We start from the raw sequence: 20,827 nt of genomic DNA, 5'->3' as shown, positions 1-20,827 counted from the left end.
GCACATTAGCCCCTTGAGGCAAAATGTATACAAGAAGCTTCATGAGTCCCACACAATATTATTATATACACTGGAGACCAATTACTCAGTCCATTTCAACTGGTAGTAGTAGAGATGGGGAATACATTAATTAAGATAGGGCTTCTAAAAGAGACAAAGGAATTAGTTGCACAGCTTCCATAATACTCTTGCAGCAATGGAATCACCATCCATTCCCACTTTGGTGGCTTGCAGAACCAAAATTCTCATGAACACCAGTAGGCACTGCAGATTGCAACATACAGAATGAGAAAGAAGAAAGGCAAGCCAACCAGCAAAACCATTCGTTCCTTCTTAACTGCTTAACTATTGCCAGAAAATTGTTTTTATTTTCATTCTTTATCTCTGCCTTCACTAAACAGCCTTTTAACCTTCTGGACTTTAAGTGACCCAACTTACTCTAAATACTGGGTAGAGCAGTAAAGAACTTAACCATCCCACACCAGGGCCCCATAGTGCAGAGAGCAAACCGCCAGGCCAGCTCTTCACCTTTAAAGGTGCCTAAAATGGGTTACTAGCTGAAACTTAACTGTTCCCCTTCCTGCATCTAACCTTCAAAAGCGACTGAATGAAATGCCAAATTAACCTATTAATAAAAATGAAGCTTGGCTCTGAAGCTGGCATGCCCCAAGGACATGTACCAAACATACATTCTGATGGTATATGCTGCTAGAGAACAATAGACTGTGGGGTTTCCAATCAGTCAGGCTACTCATGGCTGCCAGTTTAGGTCTGTGATTGTCCACAGATCTAAGTAACAGGGACTGTGCAGCAGACTGGAAAGGAAACAACAACACTGTTCACAATAGTCCCCTCCCCCCTGAATTTGAAGGTGCTGAAATTATTGTTTTTGTGCTCCAGAATAAAAAATGGAAAAATATTGCTCTTCCAAGAATAACACTTGTCTTGCAACCAATTCCAGTAAAAGTTCCAAGATGATATTTGATTAAATTATTCAGAAGAAGAATAGGAACATAGGAGAAACTTTTTGTGGTTCACAGGCAACTTTATTAGAGGGTTTGTCAATCAAGCAATGGTTCAGACTAGAAAATAAAGCCTGTAAATTAAGGGATATATGTGGTGTGTGTGTGTGTGTAAATGGAGAAGCTTCCAAAAATGGTAAATTTGGACGATGTGGGGGCATTATCCCCAGTTCAAACATGATGTTAATAAATTCCACAAGTCAAATCAAAGACCCCAGTAAAACTTTTTTTGCTGTCACTGTGAATTTTCTGATTATCTAGCTCTATGTTTCGCTATATTTCTGTTTCCTTAAGTCCACAGGTTTGCAAGAAGTGAGGCTGTCCAAATGTTGACTGTTGCCTCTGAAACACTAAACATCTCTGAGTTCATCAGCATTGTCATCATTATTATTATTATTATTATTATTTTAAAAAAAACACTTTCCAACGCTGCTGTTGGGCAGAGCCGTCTTTAGCATATGTGGCACTGGAGTGCAAAGATCTGCTCAGCGCCCCCAAATTTAGGGCTGCCTGGAGGAAGAGAAGCCTGCACTGTGGTGGGTTCCCTGGGCAGGAAAGGAGCGCACATGTGGCTGATGGAGCTTACCCCCCCCCCCCGGCTTAATCCACTCTACAGGAGCCCCTGTCTCTACAAATTTCCTCTACTTTGACCAAAATTTGGATTTTTTTATAGCCATTTTTTGATTCCCTGTTAAAGAGGATATGGGACAGACACTCAATATATACAGAGCAGCTTGGGGCCCGAATTATGGAGGGGCTACATGACTCAAAGATAGTTTTATAAACAAAGAAATAAAATACATAAAATAAAATACATGGTGGATTTTAGGTTGCCAGATATGTCCTTATCATCTAAGGGCAAATGTAAAGTGGAATGCCCTAGATAATGCAAGCAGGGTCTGGGTTTGTATTTCTCTTTATCTCTTTCTTCCACCATGCACTTCTAAATACCAGAAATAAAACCCTATTTTTCTCATTATATGCCTGCGCCATTTCTCAGATTGGTCAATCCTACTTCAGCTGACAGTGTTACAAACTGAGAAATAGATTTCACATCAATATCTGTATCCTCACAGTGATCAGTAATCTCCCCAGGCTTTTCCTCAGAGCCGACTTCATATCCTGGTTCCTCAGGGTGTAGATCAAAGGGTTTAAGAAAGAGGTAACTACACTGTACATGAGGGTGGCTATCATGTCTCTCTGAGGTAAGTCTCCCGATGAGGGAGGGAGGTAATTGAACAAAACTGGCACATAGAGCAAACCTACAACTGTGAGGTGAGCGCTGCAGGTGGAAAAGGCCTTCCATCTCCCTCTGTGTGACTTGACCTTCAATAACAGGAAGATGATGATATAGAGGTAGGAAAGGAGTGTCAAGAAGAAAGGGATCATGACAATTGAGCCCGTGACTACATTGAGGAGACTAAGATTGAGTTGTGTGCTACTGCATGCCAGTCTCAGTAGTGGCTTGATATCACAAAAGAAATGCTTGATGATATTGGGGCCACAGAAATGAAGTCGGGATGTCATTACTGTGTGCATCAGGGCATGGAAGAACCCCATAGTCCAAGTGGTGGCGGCCAGTAGAATACACACACGTCTGCACATAATGACTGGATAGTGCAATGGATTGCATATGGCCACATAACGATCATAAGCCATGACAGCTAGAAGAAGAGCCTCACTGCTTCCTAGGAAATGGAAGAAATGAAGCTGGGTGATGCATCCAACAAAGGAGATTCTTCGATGGGCCAACAGGAATCCAGATAGCATCTTGGGAAGGATGACTGTAGAGTAGCAAATGTCCAAGCAAGAAAGGTTACTGAGGAAGAAATACATAGGTGTGTGGAGTTTGGTCTCAGTCACCACCACACACACAATAGTACTGTTGCCCAGCACAGTAACTAGATAGAGGAAGAAGAAGAAAACAAACAAGACCATTTGAATTTCCTGTTGGTCTGTTAAGCCCATGAGTATGAAGTGAGTACTCTGTGTCTGATTCTCCATTGTTGCTGGGGTTCTTAGAGAAAGCAGATAAAAGAATTATTTTAGAATGCCATGATTATATATGGAAAAAATACATATAAAGAGGACTAAGAAATATGTGACATTTCAGAGAGAATTGAAACATCTATGCTCATGCTAACAATCCCCTTGGGATTCCACACTCTCCACTATTAAATATTGCTGAAAGCACTTCAACAGGTGTCTGCATCATGCCAAGTAGATGATTATAATTTTGGTTAAAAAGTTGCCAGAACAACTCCATAAAAAATCAAATAGTTTTGGTGCTCTGAATTTCTTCCCCATCCCAATTTCCTGAAAATATGCCCTTCAATCAAAATAGGGTGGGGTGGGGTTGGATTTTGTGCTGCTTTCTTGGGCAAAATAAATTTCTCTATAAATTTCAGGGTGTGTGTGTGTGTGCCACATATCGTCCAAAGGCTTGGCAGGAAGGGTGGCTTGTAGGAAGCTGCATAAACCACCTGCATCCGGAACCTTTGACTCATGATTGGTCAAAAAAGAACTTCCTATAAAAGCTCTAAGGAAACATATAGCTCAGTAGGTTAGAGCATGGTGCTGATAATGCCAAGGTTGCAGGTTTAATCCCCGTATGGGAGAGCTGCATATCCCTGCATTGCAGGGGGTGGGACTAGATGATTCTCAGAGTCTCTATGATTCCATAGTTGTTCTATAAACACACACACACACACACACACACACACACACACGTTTATCCTGTGGCAAAACAGCTGATTAATGTTAAGGGGTTGGAAACAAATTCTCAGAATATTTCAGACAGCCCTAGTCAAAAATGTTGGTCTCAGATACTAGAAGGCCAGACATGTTCCCTACTGTGATAGCTATGAAGTTGACACAATGGCCTTTGAGCAAGCCACACCAAAGAGTTGGTGTGGGAGAGAGTGGAGCACATAAATCTAACAACCCTCCCTTTCATTTGTGGCCAACAATCCAAATACATTTACCATATTTGGATTATGCAAGAAATCTTCACAGGCTGGAGAATAGATGCTATAAATATATGATTGCCAAAATGAAAGCACTGAGGCAGAATTTTCTGTTATCGTATTTGTGGATAAAGGAAGCAATGAACTAAGGCAGAATGGGAGGAGTAGGAGGTGGTAAAGGCTTTGATTTGTGTAACGATATTAAAATATTCTTAAGGTGAAATGGGAAGGGCAACTATTTTGTCCATTATTCTCCAGGGGAGGACTGAAACAGCACTAGAGGTACTCAACAGCAACAACAAAAATTAAAAATTCAAGTGATTTTTAGAGAGGGGGGATCTTTAATAAGAATTGTTAGCTCACCTCTGCAGGCTTGAATGGTAGATTGTGGTGTTGGTAGTCATCTTTCACAGAAAGTGTATTAAGAACATAAGATGAGGCTTACTGGATCAGACCAAAGGCCTATCAAGCATTCTGGATCAGATGGGTGGAGAAGGAGACTACCCTATCTATTCCAAGTTTCCTGAATCTCCTTCCTGGATCCCCATCTCCCCTCTGGACCATATGGATGTGATGGGAGAATACTTCATCTAGTCCAACATCCTGGATCAGACAAAAGGTCATCTAGAATAGCATCTTTTTCTAATAGAGGCCAAACACATGCCTACAGAAAGCCCACAAGTAGAACCATATATAACAGCTCTCTCCTCACTTGTGATTCCAAACAACTGGCATTTAGAGACATACCACCTCCAGCAGTGGAGGTAGAACATAGGTATTGTGTTTGTAGCCATTATTCACCATGAATTTGTCTAATCCACTATTAAAGCCATCCAAGTTGGAGACCACAACCACAACTTGTGCAAGTGAATTTAACTGCAAGAGAACTTCTTCTCTTTCCCATACAAAGTTATTCCCCATTATGTACCTGTTAGTCTCAATTTCTCCTCTCTTTGATGGTGAAAAACCGGGAAGTAAAGAAAGGGATAAATACTTGCTAAGTGCAAAATTAGAAGAGCAAGAGAAATTCCCAAATACTGCAGTGTAGCATCAAGATCCACCCGAAGAATAAACACCCTCCTGTAATCATATTGACTCTATATATCACTGTGGGAGTAAATACTTTATCCAATCACTGATTACAATGAAACCATGAACCACTTGAGACAGCAAGGATGATACAATAGCACAACAAATATTCCCATGGTGGGAAGCCAAAATGGAGGGTCATTTTGAAGACTGAAGCTAGCAGGTGAATAAACAGCCAACAATCCCATAGGGAATACGATATTCAGATTTCATTGTATTTATTTGAAATCTCAAAGGTTTTGGAGCTAGTGCTATAGGATTTTGGTTTCCTTCAGTTGGAAGACCACTAGACCACTAAAGACTCACAAAATATATCTCACTCATTCTTCCACACTGCTCTCTCTCTCTCTCTCTCTCTCTCTCTCTCTCTCTCTCCCACACACACACACAAAACAAACAAACCACACACCTGTAGCCCAACTCCCTGTAATAGCAAACTTAGCTGGTGAGTTCAACAAGGATTGTTGCTAAACAGGACTGTAAATTTCCTGCCACATTAATAAGAGTTTTCAGATGACCCTTCTCCTCCTTCATCCATTTATTAAAATCTCACAAGAGGTTGGTTTAATCAGATTTGCCTGACAGACATCAGGACTGGAGAAATAAGAAGATGTCACAGGGAAGATGAAAGATGGAGCAGGCTTGTTTTCTTCTGCTTCAGAGGTTAGGACCCAAAACAATGGCTTCTAGTTACAAGAAAGGAGATTCCAACTAAACATCAGGAAGAAGCTATAAGAACAGCAAAAAGATGCTGAGCCTATGTCTTATGGAACTGTTTGGATGTATCATTTACTGGTTTTTGTTCTGTTTTGAAGAAAGTTCTGCAAGTACAGTTTTGAATTTTTAAAAATGGGTCTAGACACCCTTCAGCCTGCCATCTCTCCACTTCCTCTCCTGTCTGCTAACTCTCCCCTCTCAGCAGGGGCGGAGCGAGGGGCCGGTCGCCCCGGGTACCACCCTAGGTGGGTGACACTTGGGGTGACCCCTCCCTCTCTGGCCCACTCCTCGCTCTCCCCGCCAAGCCGAGCGCTAAAAAAGCCCTTTAGAAAGGGCTTTTTTCAGCGCTCGGCTAGCGCTGGGCAGAGCGAGGGGCCGGCCAGCGCTCCTTCAATGGCCCGCCCCTCGCTCTGCCCAGCGCCAGCCGAGCACTGAAAAAAGCCCTTTCTAAAGGGTTTTTTTCAGCGCTCGGCAGGGAGAGCAAGGGGCGGGCCAGCAAGGAGGGGTGTCATCCCTCCTCACTGGCCTGCCCCTCGCCTCCACACTGCGGCTCTGCCCAGCCCCCCATGAAGTGTGCGTTGTAATGTCATGGTGCACGTGTCACGGCACCCTGCCCCTAGGGGGGTGCCTCCGCGCATGCCGCCCTGGGTGGCGAAGACCCCTGCCTCTCAGGGTCTGGGAAGTTTCATATGGAGAGAGGTGGTCCTTGATGTATTGTGGTCATGAAGGGCTTAGAAGGAAATGTGGCCCATGGGCCAGAAAAAGGTTCCCCACCTCTATACAAGATGGCATCTTTGAGGATGTGATCAGTTTCCTTCAATTGTTTTCTTTTTAGCATGAGTTGAAGAACCTCCAGCCCCAAATACTTCTTCATTTGGCCCTCCATTCCCACTGCCATGGCTTGGCAAATATGATATCATGATGCCAGATCTGGGGAAACTGAAGTCACCACTGGGCCAAAAATGTGTTTGCAGGTACAGTGGTACATCAGGTTACATACGCTTCAGGTTACATACTCCGTTAACCCAGAAATAACGCTTCAGGTTAAGAACTTTGCTTCAGGATAAGAACAGAAATTGTGCTCTGGCGGCGCAGTGGCAGCGGGAGGCCCCATTAGCTAAAGTGGTGCTTCAGGTTAAGAACAGTTTCAGGTTAAGAACGGACCTCCAGAACGAATTAAGTTCTTAACCCGAGGTACCACTGTACCTCCAACCAGCAGATTAGCAGTGAGGTGCTGCAAGGCACTATTCTTCCCCCAATGCACTTCAACATTTCTATAAAGTCATTGAGATTTTTCAGTGGTAGCACCAGTGTTATGGAATGCCTTTCCTGCTGAAATATGGGACACTCCATGTCTATTGGCAATCTGCCAGCTTTTTGATCTCTCTACCTGAGCTACCTATCTCAACTGTTTTGTAGTTTAATTTGATTGTTTTATATTATTTTTATGGATGTTTACATTTTACTATTTGAGTTACTGATTTTAGAACTCTCTAAAATTGCACAATTTATATACTTTAGATGAGGATGGGGATGAGGATTCCCCTTGGCTGACTGATAGACTTCTTACAAACCACATACTCCAGCTTGGCCACGGTGCTGTCCAATAGATGTTCCATCCTACCACTTGGCACCAAATATCCATCAAACTATGAGGGATCTAAATTGGTTTAGGCCTCCATCCACATAAAGTTATGAGGATTTATGATTCCTATCTCATTGCCACACTTTTACAGCACCCACTGGCACAGTCATAATTAGAGTTGCATCATCTGTTTACAAAGGGAATATGTACTTTCCCCCCAGAAGAGCAATTTAAGCACAGTTCTTCTTGAAAACTCAAGAGGTTGTTTTTCATATTATTCCCTTGTGCCCATTCCCCACCTTTTAATCCCTCTTCATGCGAAACATGTTAATGTGAGATGCAGTCATGTAAGACATGCAAGAAAAGCATAATGTGGTCATCACAGCTGAGGAATTGAATGATTAAATTATTCTGCCTTTGTTCCATCTGATGGTCAAGAGGAAAGGTAGCTTTTTTATTCTCAGGTCCTATCTCTGTTTTTCACTAGATGTCTTAAGATTTGACATTCCTTACAGAACAATGCTAGGAAAGCAAATGACTCAAAGGGGAGGTTTTCTATATATCTCTGTGTCTTTCTCTCAGTGTTCCAATTGTCTTTCTTCTATGATGCAAAAGCCTAGGCCATTGTTTCCATTTTTTTTGCTAAAGATTTACAATAGAGACCTATACATGCCTACTCAGAACTAAGTCTCATTGAGTTGAAGGACACTCTCAAGAAAGTTGGTATATAGTTTCTATCTTTGGTAACACAGAGATGGGCAGATGGGCACTGATTTCAGTGAGCTTAAACATGCCTGTGTTGAGGTGTAGCTCATAGAGCATTAGTACACCAGATGTATTTTCTGAATGATGCTCTCATGGATCTCACATTTTCACATTACATGTCATAGAGATCTTCTTTCTGGGTTGTTGTTTTTTGGGATTTTGCTTGAAATTCTTCAGACATTTCTCCTTTGCAGAAACACCCAAATTGGTCTCAAATGTCACAATTGCACAACATTTTCATGAGAACTATATTGGACATTGATAAATTAACTAGAAATGTTTTGGAGGACCTGTGATCATTCAGGGATCCACTGCAGAAGGCCAATTTTATTTATTTAAATTCAATATACTATAATTTGAGACTTCTTACATTTGTTCTCCATGCAATTAGTTATCTATCACTTCTAAATGATCTTGCTCAGCTCAAAACATCTGCAGGATCTGATGCACCTCTGCTTCCTTAGTTCTTACTCTTTGACATGAGCTCCTCTTTACAATGTGGTAGGAACTACCTTGTAGGGTGCAAAGTGGTTGAATGAACTGTAAGAACATACACACCAGGTCCATAACATATACCTTCCCTATGAATTTCTAAATCTGTTGAGATCAAGGGTGCCAGTTAGGAGGAAATACCCTTTTATTCAGTCCTTTCCACAAAGGGTGGGCAGATGCCAGGCTTTTAAGATCTACTGATTTTTTTTCAATAGAGCCCCAAAATTTACCAACCACCATGCACATAAAGTAGAATAGCAATTCTAAGCTATTTTCAGCACCGGCAATGAAATGAATTCATGCAAAAGTCAGGTTGACTGAAATTTTCTACCTCTTAGCAGTTGAATTTTATATTGATGTATTACTAAATAATTTGGAAACAGAAACCTTTATCGTTTGCTCACCCATGTTCAGCAACCTAGGAGCATATCACATAGAAGTTCCTCCATGTTGTTAAAAGTGTATGTGAATGAAGCCTTGGGAAGATGCAAGTTATTTTGGGTGAATTTTGGTCCCACTGAAATAAATTGAATATGCTAGCTTTGACTGAAATCACTTCTTTATTACAAAGGGAGTCCAATGTAGCTAAATTACTCTGTATCCAATGCTATGAATATAATGGGTGGCACACTGACATCTGTTCTTTCCATTGTAGTGAATGCAGAAGAGTTCATATGATGCATAGTCATGCTTGACTGGAGTCAGAGAACTAGATCACCACCAAAAATTTGCAGCACAATATTTTTATGATATTGTTTCATCTGCTAAATATAAAGTATGTTGTTTATTTAGAATATATAGCCTACCATCAAAAAAAAAATTCTCTGACATGGGAAATACTACTAACAAGTTGCTAAAGGTGAAATAAGGAGCTTCACAACTAAGTCAAAATCTCCAACTGATTCTCCAGTCCAAACTATATCCATGATTCATTGTTCATAATGATATACCACTCCATCAAGACTAACCATAGGAGAAATACTTGCATATCTGAAGAGATTAAAAAAATCCTAGTAATATTTGAATGTTGGCATATTACACTTAAAGATACTACAAATTTAGCATTTTAATTGCAATACCAAAGCCATGGAGAATTTTGGCAGAGGCAATGGAACAGAAATAACCACATTTACCCTTCTGGGATTTGGAAATGACCCCAACTTACAAATTCCATTCTTCATGGTGTTCGTAATCATCTACACTGTGACTGTGGTTGGAAACATCATCATCATCACTCTGGTAATCTCTGATCATCACCTTCATACTCCCATGTACTACTTCCTTGGAAACTTGTCCTGCTTGGAGACCTGCTACACTTCAACTGTCCTCCCCAGGATGTTAGCCAGCTTCCTGACAGGGGACAGAACTATATCTGTTGGTGGCTGCTTCACACAGTTTTTTTGGTTTGGAACCCTAGCAATTGCTGAATGCTACCTGTTGGCTGCCATGTCCTATGATCGCTATTTAGCCATATGTAAGCCCCTCCACTATGCCACTCTTATGGATGGGAAACTCTGCTTTCTCTTGTCAGCTGGGTCCTGGCTATGTGGGATCACAGTTATGACAATAGTAGTAAGTTTAATGTCAGAACTGAATTTCTGCGGTCCCAGTGAAGTTGATCATTTCTTTTGTGAATTGGCACCAGTGATTAATCTCTCTTGCAGTGATACCACTATGGTGGCACTGGTGGGTCTCATAGTCTCAGTCATAGATGCTATTCCTTCTTGTCTCCTAACACTGATGTCTTATGTGTGTATAATTGCCACCATCTTACGGATCCCATCTTCAACAGGGAGGAAAAAGGCCTTTTCAACCTGTTCTTCCCACCTAATTGTGGTTTCTATATTTTATGGATCATTAATATTTGTATATGTGCTTCCAAAAAAGGAAGCTCTGCGGGAAGTGGACAAAATCTTTTCAGTCTTCTACACAGTCTTAACCCCTCTAATCAATCCCCTTATCTACAGTCTGAGGAACAAAGAGGTGAAAGAAGCTTTAAGGAGAGTCATAAGCAAATGCAGGGTTTTAACATAATTTGCACTATTAGCCAAAATATGCCTTAAAATGACATTGTGAATGGGCAGGCTCCTGCAGAGAAGCTAATACTTGCTCTGCTCCTAGCCAAGAGAAAAGGAGTGGGTGCAAGATGGGTAGTTGTATTTTCAGACATCTGATCTACCTAATATGCTGTTTCCGACATTCTGAGTATTCTAGGGGGCATGGACAGGATCTTCTCTGTGATGGGGAACAGTTGTGTTGATATTCAGTACTGGTGCTCTAAGGAACTGATAAAAAATGACTGATTTCAGTCAACTTTCATCTGTCCTGTGTCAACTTCCACTCAATTATCTTTGTTGTTGTTCAGTCGTTTCTGACTCTTCATGACCCCATGGACCAAAGCACGCCAGGCACCCCTATCCTCCACTGCCTCCCACAGTTTGGCCAAACTCATGCCATTCCCTTCTAGAACACTGTCCAACCATCTCATCCTCTGTCGTCCCCTTCTCCTTGTGACCTCCATCTTTCCCAACATCAGGGTCTTTTCCAGGGAGTCTTCTCTTCTCATGAGGTGGCCAAAGTATCTTTAAGAACTGTTTAATGTGGCAAGGATTGACAATATATCCTCATGGTGGGTCAAGGAGAGAGAGGGAGAGATTATTGGCTCAACACAGAGTGACTTTCTGACTGGAACTTTCAGCAGAAACATAGTTTTTTGGTTTTGTTTCCTTTCAGTTTTGTTGTTGGAACATTTCCTGATAGTTTCCACTGGATTGGGATATACATCGTCATTGTGATGTTTCATCCTGGTTTGTGTCAAACCAGCTAGCATTACAAAGCCATGCTATACAAGTAATATGCAATATTTTTCTTATACTTGTAAACAGTGCTTTTGCTATGTTTTTCCATTGAATAAAACACTGTAAACCATGTATGTTATTGTAATGGATTGTTTTGAAGTCATTCCAGCACTGGGGGGGGGGATCACTACCCAATCCTTTCCTGTATTTTGCCAGAACAAATGTGGCAACTCTACTCATGAGGAAGCTGACTGGTGTTATTTCCAGCCCTTGCAAAATTCTTGTATTTACAAGTTTGCTCAAATTCTAACCCTTTACTGAATCTATTGATTTGGCAGGCCCCCACTTCCTTATTTAGCACACATTGCTTGCCATCAATAAATATTCTTGGTTCAAGGAGCTACTGAGTTGCCAAAGGTGACACAAGCAGTTTCAGAACTGAGTTGTAATATTCAGTGGATTCTCCAATCAAAACGATATCCACAATTCATTCTTCATAAAGAGGTATCACTCCATCATCCACAAGATGTCCAGAAGGTGGCAACACAAGAACAGGCCTTTTCTGTGGTTGCAAGTTGCTCCCTCTTTTTGGAATACTCTCGCCAAGGAGACTCGCCTAGTGCCTCTACTATATATCTTTAAGCATCAGGCAAAATACTTCTATATAACTAGGTCTTTGACTAACAGCCTATGGCCCTTTAATTGTGTTTGTGTGGGTGAGGTTATTAGTTTGTTTGTTTTTTTCATTTGTTTTATTATGTATTTTGTGCTCTCATTTTGTATTTTTATGTTCTGAACCACCCTGTGATCTTTGGAGAAAGTCTGGTACAGTATATAAATTTAATGCATCAATCAACTGAATCAGATGGCGCTCTGCAAGTGATGAACCTTTGAGTAACGTTTGTCCTTACATGATATTTTGGGAAGCCAGCACTATGTAATCATCTTCTGTGAAGCCTGGCTTGCAAGTATGATCTCTCATTGGGTTTCGTGGCTGAACCCCCCACAGCAAAAGATCATTTGTGAAGCTTAGAAGGAAATGTGGTTCTTGAGCTGAGAAGGGTTCTGCATAGCTATAATAGTACCAATATGTATCAGTTCCTTCCAATGTTTTCTTTATAACATGATTTCAGCCTAAAAAGTGTCTTCATTTGGTCCACCACTTCCACTTCCATGGCATGGGAAGTATGACACCATGATGCCAGATGTGGGGATGCTAAAGTTACCACAAAAATGTGTTTGCACACACTGTTGACCAGCAGATCAGCATTGGGGTCTATCCCCCCCCCCCAATGTTCTTCAACATTTCTATGAACTCATCAAGATTTTTCAATTGGTAGCCCTGGTGTTATGGAATGCACTGGAGTTACTGAATGCACTTCCTGCTGAAATATGAGATGCTCCATCTCTATGGGCATTCTGCCAACTTTTTCATCTATTTACCTGCCATGGACTGGTTGGACAAAGAGAATGGGAGGAACCAGCTGGAGAACCACCAAGGGAAGAAGGCTCAAAGCCTGGGAAGTGCAGCAGGGGAGGACAGAGGCCAAGAGGCAGAGATGAGTCAGGCTGGTGAATAGTCATGGGTGTGTCCCCCCTCCTGCTGTGACAAGCTTCCCTCCCTGCTGGTCTCCCAGAATGAGTAGAGGTGTGAATAGGGTGGAGGAGATGTTGGTTTCACACAGGCTCAGTCTCTGATTGCTTGGGAAAATCCCTGGAGAGGAGGGAACTTAGATGGCTGCGGGGAGACAATGACTTTCAGTCTTGGCAACTGATCCATAGGACAAGACCTACTGGGGATGAGCTGCTGTGCTTATTAGGCATGACAGTCTGGCAGGTCTGGCAGTTAATGGATCAAAATTGAATTGCAACAAGACAGGGGTACTGTTTCTGGGGGACAGGGGGCATGCAGGCATGGGGGACTCTCTGCTCCTGAATGTTTTAATTGTGCCCCTAAAGGGCCAGGTGCACAGGCTGGATATTATTTGTGGACCTCTATGGAAGTGCAGGTCAACTCTGTGCCCAGGGCAGCTATCTACCAACTTCATCTGGTATGCTGGCTGAGACCTTACCTTCCTGACCACTGCCTCTCCAGAGTGGTACATGCTCTGATTGGACCACTGCAATGCACTCTATGTGGGGCTACCTTTGATGGTGACTCATAAACTACAATTAATGCAGAATGTGGTTGCTAGACTACAGACTGGGAGTGGCCACCACAACCATATAACACTGGTCCTAAAAGATCTACATTGCCTCCCAGTATGTTTCTAAGCACAATTCAAGGTGTTGGTGTTGACCGTTAAAGCTCTAAACAGCTTTGACCCTGCATACTTGAAGGAACAGCTCCACCCCATTGTTCAACCCAGGCAGCTCCAAGGTTCAGCTCCAAGGGCCTCCTTGCAAGAATTGAAATTACAGGGAACCAGGCAGAACGCCTGTGGAATGCTCTCCTGTCAGATGTCAGAGTTAAAACTACTATACAACTTTTCATAGACATCTGAAGGCAGCTCTGTTTTGGGAAGCTTTTACTGTTTGATTCCATCCTCCCCCCTGTATTTTTGTTGGAAGCTGCCCAGGGTGGCTGGGATAACCCAGTCAGAGGGGTAGGTATAAGAAATAATTATATCATCATCATCATCATCATCATCATCATCACAATCATCATCATATGCAGGTTGTGCTAACTCCAACTTGCACAATCTGATTTACTACCAGCTTGCTCCTGTCCCTACCTAAGCTGCCTATCTTAACTGTGGTGCACCCTTGCCTGACTCTGATAGACCTCTTACAAACCATAGACTCCAACCTGGCCACAGTGTTGTCCAATCAATGTTCCATCCCACCACTTGGCACCATATATCCATCAAATTATGATGGCTCAAACTGAGTTTAGCCAACTAAGTAGGCTACATAAAGTTCTGAAGATTCCTATCTCATTGCCACGTTTTCATAGAACCCATCAGCACAGTCATAATTAGAGTAGCATCATCTGTTTACGAAGGTAATGTGCGCTTTCCCCACAGAAGAACAATTTAAGCTTAGTCCTTAGAAAATGGAAGAGGTTTTTCTTCATACTAATCTCTTGTGGCCATTCATCACCTTTTAAACCCTCTTCATTCAAAACATGATAGCATGAGTTGCAGTCATGTTGAAGCGGCAAGACAAGCTTAATGTGGCCATCACTGCTGAGGAAATAAATCACTAAGCTATTCTGCCGGATGGTAAAGAGGAAAGGTACATTTATTATTATTTTTCTCATACCTTATCACTGTTATTGAGAGGGAAGATGTCATTAGGAGGAAAGACCCTTGTGAACAGCCCTTCCCCTGTGGTTATGACTGTTACCTTTACACAAAGAGTGGGCAGACTCCAGGCTTTTATGATCTATGTCTATTCTTAATAGAACCCCAGAATTTACCGAACACAGCTAGCGGTAAATGCCATACAGACAGAATGGAGGAACAAGTCTAAGATGTTTTCAGTAGCAGAAGTGAATGAGTTTACAGTCCATTAATACGATAGTCAAGGTCATCTTAAATTTTCTACCTCTGAGCAGGTGAGTTTAATGTTGATGTCATTACTAAAATATTGGGAATCAGAAACTATTAGCTTCACATCACTCCTGCTTTGCAATGCAGGAGCATATGACACTGAAGTTCTTCCACATTGTGGAAAGTATATGTGAATGAAGCCTCAGTGGGTAATAATTTTTGAGATAGATTCAAACTAAATTAGATGAACTTTGGTCCCATTAAAATAAATGGGACATGCTAGTCCTGACTGAAATCTTTCCTTTATTTCAAAGGGAGTTTAATGCAGCTAAGATACTCTGTACCCAGTCCTGTGACTATAATGAGTAGCTCAATGAGAACTGTTTCTTGCATCCAGTGTGGTGTAGTGGTTAAGAGTGGTAGACTCGTTATCTGGGGAACCGGGTTCGTGTCTCCACTCCTTCACATGCAGCTGCTGGGTGACCTTGGGCTAGTCACACTTCTCTGAAGTCTCTCAGCCCCACTCACCTCACAGAGTGTTTGTTGTGGGGGAGGAAGGGAAAGGAGAATGTTAGCCGCTTTGAGACTCCTTCGGGTAGTAAAAAGCGGGATATCAAATCCAAACTCTTCTTCTTCTTCTTCTTGTAGTGAATGAAGCATAAGAATCATTAGAGCTCCTATGTTTCATAGTCCTACTCAATTGTAACCAGAGAATCAGACCGACAACCCACAACTTGTTGCACAATATTATTATTTTATTGTTTATCAGCTAACTGTAAAGTTTGTTACTTATTTAGTTTATATAGCCTACCATCAATAAATATTCTCTGATCTAGGGAATACTGAAAATGAGTTGCTGAAAGTGCAACAAGAAGTTTCACAACTGAGTTGCAATCTTCAGCTGATTCTCCAGTCCAACCTATATCCATGCTTCATAAAAATGCACCACTCCATTAAGACTATGGGAGAAATGCTTCCAATTTGTATTTGAAGTGAATTTTAAAAATAATGGCAATTTATGAATGTTGGGACATAACACCCAAAGACACTATAATTTTGGCAATTTAATTTCAGTGACCATGACTATGGAGAATTTTTACAAAAGCAATGGGACATCAATAACCACATTTACCCTTCTGGGATTTGGGAATGACCCCAAATTACAAATTCCATTCTTCATGGTGTTCGTAACCATCTACACTGTGACTGTGGTTGGAAACATCATTATCATCACTCTGGTAGTCTCTGATCATCACCTCCATACTCCTATGTACTACTTTCTTGGAAACCTGTCCTACTTGGAGACCTGCTACACTTCAACTGTCCTCCCCAGGATGTTAGCCAGCTTCCTGACAGGGGATAGAACTATATCTATTGGTGGCTGCTTCACACAGTTTTTTTGGTTTGGAACCCTAGTAATTGCTGAATGCTACCTGTTGGCTGACATGTCCTATGACCGCTATTTAGCCATATGTAAGCCCCTCCACTATGCCACTCTTATGAATGGGGAACTCTGCTTTCTCTTGTCGGCTGGGTCCTGGCTGTGTGGGATTACAGTTATGACAATAGTAGTAAGTTTAATGTCTCAACTATATTTCTGTGGTCCCAGTGAAATTGATCATTTCCTATGTGAAATGACACCGGTGATCATTCTTTCTTGTAGTGACACCAGTTTGGTGACACTGGTGGTTCATATACTGTCAATCATAAATGCTGTTCCTTTTTTGCTGACACTGTCATCTTATGTTCATATAATTGCCACCATCTTACGGATCCCATCTTCAACAGGGAGGAAAAAGGCCTTTTCTACCTGTTCTTCCCACCTTATTGTGGTTTCTATATTTTATGGATCATTAATATTTGTATATGTGCTTCCAAAAAAGGACGCATTGTGGGAAGTGGACAAAATCTTTTCAGTCTTCTACTCAGTCTTAACCCCTCTAATCAATCCCCTTATCTACAGCCTGAGGAACAAAGAGGTGAAAGAAGCCTTAAGGAGAGCCATTAAAAAATGCAAGGTTTTAGAATAATTTGCAGGGGGCTTGTTCACACATCAGCATTAGCCAAAGTATGCCATGTGGGTTTGTAGGCTCCCAGGGAGAAATTTACATATTCTCTGTTCCTTCTGAGTATTTTAACCACAATACAGCATGGCAGTTATGCTAAGGTTTGCATTATCTGAAATGGGGATCATGGTTCATGTCAGTAACCATAGAATGTTGGCTACATATCGTGGTTAACATATCGTGGTTAAGAAGAATCCTTAACTGCAAGACTAATATAAATTTTAGATTAACTGTTGTGCCTTCTGTAGTTAGTCAATAAGGAAGAGTAAAGCTGATGTGACCTGCTTCTGGGTTCCAACATATTTATTCAGTTTGCAGCATGCCACACTTTAATTTGCCATGTCATGTGAAGCAGCCCAGAATAAATATATTGCAAGACTGTACAGTAAACATATAGGTGGAGCCACCACCACCCTAAATTTCCAGAATGCCTTTTATATTTAGCCACTGTTTTGATTTTGCAGATAAATGTATGGGAGTCCCATGGCACACATGCAAGCATTTTCTTATTAACAGGAGTGAGGAACCGACAGCCCGTGGCCTTATTAGAACTAAAAGGCCTACTCATTTGTCCCACCTTTCCCACTTGAATGGTGTGGCAAATATGATGCTATCCATAACCATCATGGTCATCATCATATATTTATTTATACCCAATCTTTTTCCCTGACAGGGACTCATGATGTCAGATGTGGGGCGGGTAAAGTTCTAGCTATGCCAAAAGCGACATTGCAGGCACCACCAATCAGCTGATCGTCAGTGGGTTTCCTCTAAGGCACCATTCTTCCCCAGTGGTATTTTACATTTCTTTGAACCCAACAATATTTTTCAGTGCAGCACTGGAATTGTCAGGCTGCTGCCAGCGACTCCCGGCCGGTTGCCCAGGAACATACAAAGATATGGAGATGTTTCTTACCATACACTTTTTGTTCAGTATATACAGAGAGAAGCTATAGAACTCAACCTCTTGGATAATGGCATTGTCCTGAGTGAATCTCCACCCCCTGTCTCTTCCACTTCCTTATTTGTCATCCTCATTTTCTCTCCTATGGGTGGTGCTACGTGCCCTTTTTCTTTGAGCTCTTTGCTCTCCTACTTTCAAGGCTCACTGGGTTCTGGGAGAGGGATGGGTCTGGAATGCTTTCTAAAGATACTGTGTCCATCAGCTGTCACTCCCTGTTGTTTCCTCCTCCTCCTCTCCCATTATTTCCCAACTTTCCCCCTTGTTGTAAGAATTTTAAGACAAAACAGTATATGTCCCTGTATCAATTAAGGACGGATCCTTGCTGCTAACAATAAAGAGGTTTCCGCAAGTTCTTGTAATGTACTGAAAACTGTAAATGCTCATGTTTTCAAATATACGGTAGAACCTCTACTTACGACTGCCTCTACTTGGGCCCAATCCAAGTTGCGGCTGCTGCAAACCCGCAAGTAAATACTGGGTTTGCCATGATTTGCGCATGCTCAAAAGCGGCTTCTGCCATTTGTGCATGTGCAGAAGCAGCTGCCGCCATCTGCACATGTGCAGAAGTGTGCTGCCGCCAAATGTCTCTGCATTCCAGTGACCCTGATCGACTTACGGAAGGACCTCTGGAACTGATTATGTCCATAAGTAGACGTCCCACTGTATGTGTATTCTGCTTGTATTCTGCTTGTCCCTCTCCCCCCTTCTCCCTTCCCCTTCTCTCCTGCCACACTATATTAACTTGCCTTTTTACAGAAACATTGTAATTTCTCTTGACTTTATAGAAGCTTGTATGTCTATACTAAATGTAACTTTAGTAGTGTAAAATTGTAACTTCATGAATGTAAAATGTATCTATTATGTTGCAAGGGAGAGATAAAGTAATGGAGACCTGTCAGAGGTTGCCTCAGCAGTGCAGTGCAATCTACTGAGTCTATCATGCATGAATCCCATTCATAAAACCATACATTCATTCACACAAAAAACATACTCTCATGCACAAAATGCAAGTTTATTTAAAAGTGATCATTACTATCTTCCTGTATATCCTTAACAGCCCACAGGCAAAATGTTCAAATCCTCTTTCCCTCCTTAATAGCCCACTCCAGGTGTCACTCCGGATCACTCTGCAAACAAGAAAACATATCAGTAAATGTATCACAAACGAGTTTGCATAAGCTTCTTACTGACACCACCCAGGAAAAACAATGTAAATCACCCACAAGTACTGTCCTTAACACAGATGTTTTTCACAAATGTCACTCACCTGCAAATCCGTTCACGCAGTGCCTAGTCTGATGTCTTCTGTAATCCATGAGCTTGTATTGTCCTGTATGAATAACCAAGTGTATAAATATCAGGGCTTGCCCTTTGTTCGGGGTTCCTTCTCGTGAAGCAAGGAACCCTGTTGCAACAGTCATTTCTTTGTTTGCAATAAAGATCAGGCTTACAAGTTGCCTTGCTTCAAATTTTCCCGGTTTGGTCTCTGTTCTTTACTCCCAACCATTAAGAGCCTAAAACATGCCTTTTGGGTAGTTGCAATTCCCTTAAGGAAGGTTACAATTTATGGGCAAATTTCTTTAACACCCTCATCTGCCTCTGAGCCATGACATCCCTGTTGTAAATCTAAACTGTCTTCCTCTTCTTCCTCCCTGAAAGGGTCAAGCTGGGGAGGCGGTCTCCACCATTTCTCTTCTGCCCAGTCCCTGATAGGTATTATGGAATGCACTTCCTGCTGATATATTAACATTCAGATGGCCTATTCAGCTCTCTGCCTAAGCAGCCTGTCTTAATTGATGTTTTAATTGTAGGTTTAATTTTTTATTTTATTTATTTATTATGCTTTATTAACCGTAGTTGCATCCATACAGCAAAGACATTTTATATTCTGTAGATCAAACTCATCAAAATAAAAATTCCAACAAAGAAGTATACTGTATATACTTGAGTATAAGCCTAGTTTTTCAGCACATTTTTTGTGCTGAAAAAGCTGCCCTCGGCTTATACTCGAATGAGGCGGGTGGTGGGGGCGGTGAGAAAGGAGCCCTTTCTGTCCACTCGTGCCGCCGCTGCCCGCTCATCCCAGTCAACCATTCCTTAAGAAGTGTACAGGAACAGCGGTTCTTTACTCTCCCCAGGCAGCTTGTTCCATTCCTGAACTGCTCACATAAATGCAAACCTGGCAAAGGAGGAAGAGGAAGGGCTGCTTTCGGGCTGCTCGTTCCTCCTCCTCCTCCACAGCGGCAAAGGTGAATCGGCTTATACTTGAGTCAATAAGCTTTCCCAGGTTTTTGTAGGAAAATTATGTGCCTCGGTTTATATTCGGGTCGGCTTATACTCGGGTATATACGGTATCTCTTCATAAATTTGACTTCCCGTCCTTCTCAACATCTTTTCACTCCATCAACCTATTACCTAAATTTATCAGCAAAATCATAATAAAATATTAATATGCATCTATGTATACATATCTACTTTAACCCATTTAACCTTTATTTACAGAGCTTATACAAAAGCTGCTACTGAATTCAGATTGCAACACTTTTTTTTTAAGTAACTCTTTAGAGGTTTCCCATTATCAATGAACTCCTGTTTTTGCTTATTTTTAATCTTTTTGGAGAGACTGTCTAGTTCAGCATATTCTATCAATTTTAGTAACCATTCTGATCTGATAGGGATTTGGTCACTCTCCAGATGTTTTGCTCCCGTGGCTGTGGTGGCATACAGAAAGATTTTCCTTATCTTCCTGACTATATCTGGTCCTGTAATACCCAATAAAAAAGATTCTCATGGGGGGGGGGGAGGATGCATTTAACATTATTTGAAGCTGAGTATGTATGTCATTCCAGAGGGTTTTGATCTTTTTACA

General features: G+C 41.6%; 3 protein-coding genes across 3 annotated transcripts; 2 read left to right on the top strand and 1 right to left on the bottom strand.

The window, feature by feature from the left end:
* Positions 1–2,072: 2,072 nt before the first annotated feature.
* LOC117057846 (olfactory receptor 12D2-like) lies at positions 2,073–3,026 on the bottom strand. Its single transcript, XM_033168688.1, has one exon. It carries the CDS (start codon positions 3,024–3,026, stop codon positions 2,073–2,075), a length of 954 nt encoding a protein of 317 aa, XP_033024579.1.
* Positions 3,027–9,722: 6,696 nt separating this feature from the next.
* On the top strand, positions 9,723–10,670 carry LOC117057845 (olfactory receptor 5B21-like). Its single transcript, XM_033168687.1, has one exon. The coding sequence runs from the start codon at positions 9,723–9,725 to the stop codon at positions 10,668–10,670; it is 948 nt and encodes a 315-aa protein (XP_033024578.1).
* Positions 10,671–16,007: 5,337 nt separating this feature from the next.
* On the top strand, positions 16,008–16,958 carry LOC117057844 (olfactory receptor 6N1-like). The gene has a single exon (XM_033168686.1). It carries the CDS (start codon positions 16,008–16,010, stop codon positions 16,956–16,958), a length of 951 nt encoding a protein of 316 aa, XP_033024577.1.
* The last annotated feature ends 3,869 nt before the right edge of the window (positions 16,959–20,827 follow it).

Source organism: Lacerta agilis, chromosome 14 (genome assembly GCF_009819535.1).
Source record: "Lacerta agilis isolate rLacAgi1 chromosome 14, rLacAgi1.pri, whole genome shotgun sequence".
NCBI classification, from domain to species: Eukaryota; Metazoa; Chordata; class Lepidosauria; order Squamata; family Lacertidae; genus Lacerta; species Lacerta agilis.
This window is presented reverse-complemented; position numbering and strand designations above follow the sequence as displayed.

Excerpts from the sequence above, each read along its gene's own strand:
- LOC117057846 (XM_033168688.1), bottom strand. The coding sequence starts at position 3,026 with ATGGAGAATCAGACACAGAGTACTCACTTCATACTCATGGGCTTAACA.
- LOC117057845 (XM_033168687.1), top strand. The coding sequence starts at position 9,723 with ATGGAGAATTTTGGCAGAGGCAATGGAACAGAAATAACCACATTTACC.
- LOC117057844 (XM_033168686.1), top strand. The coding sequence starts at position 16,008 with ATGACTATGGAGAATTTTTACAAAAGCAATGGGACATCAATAACCACA.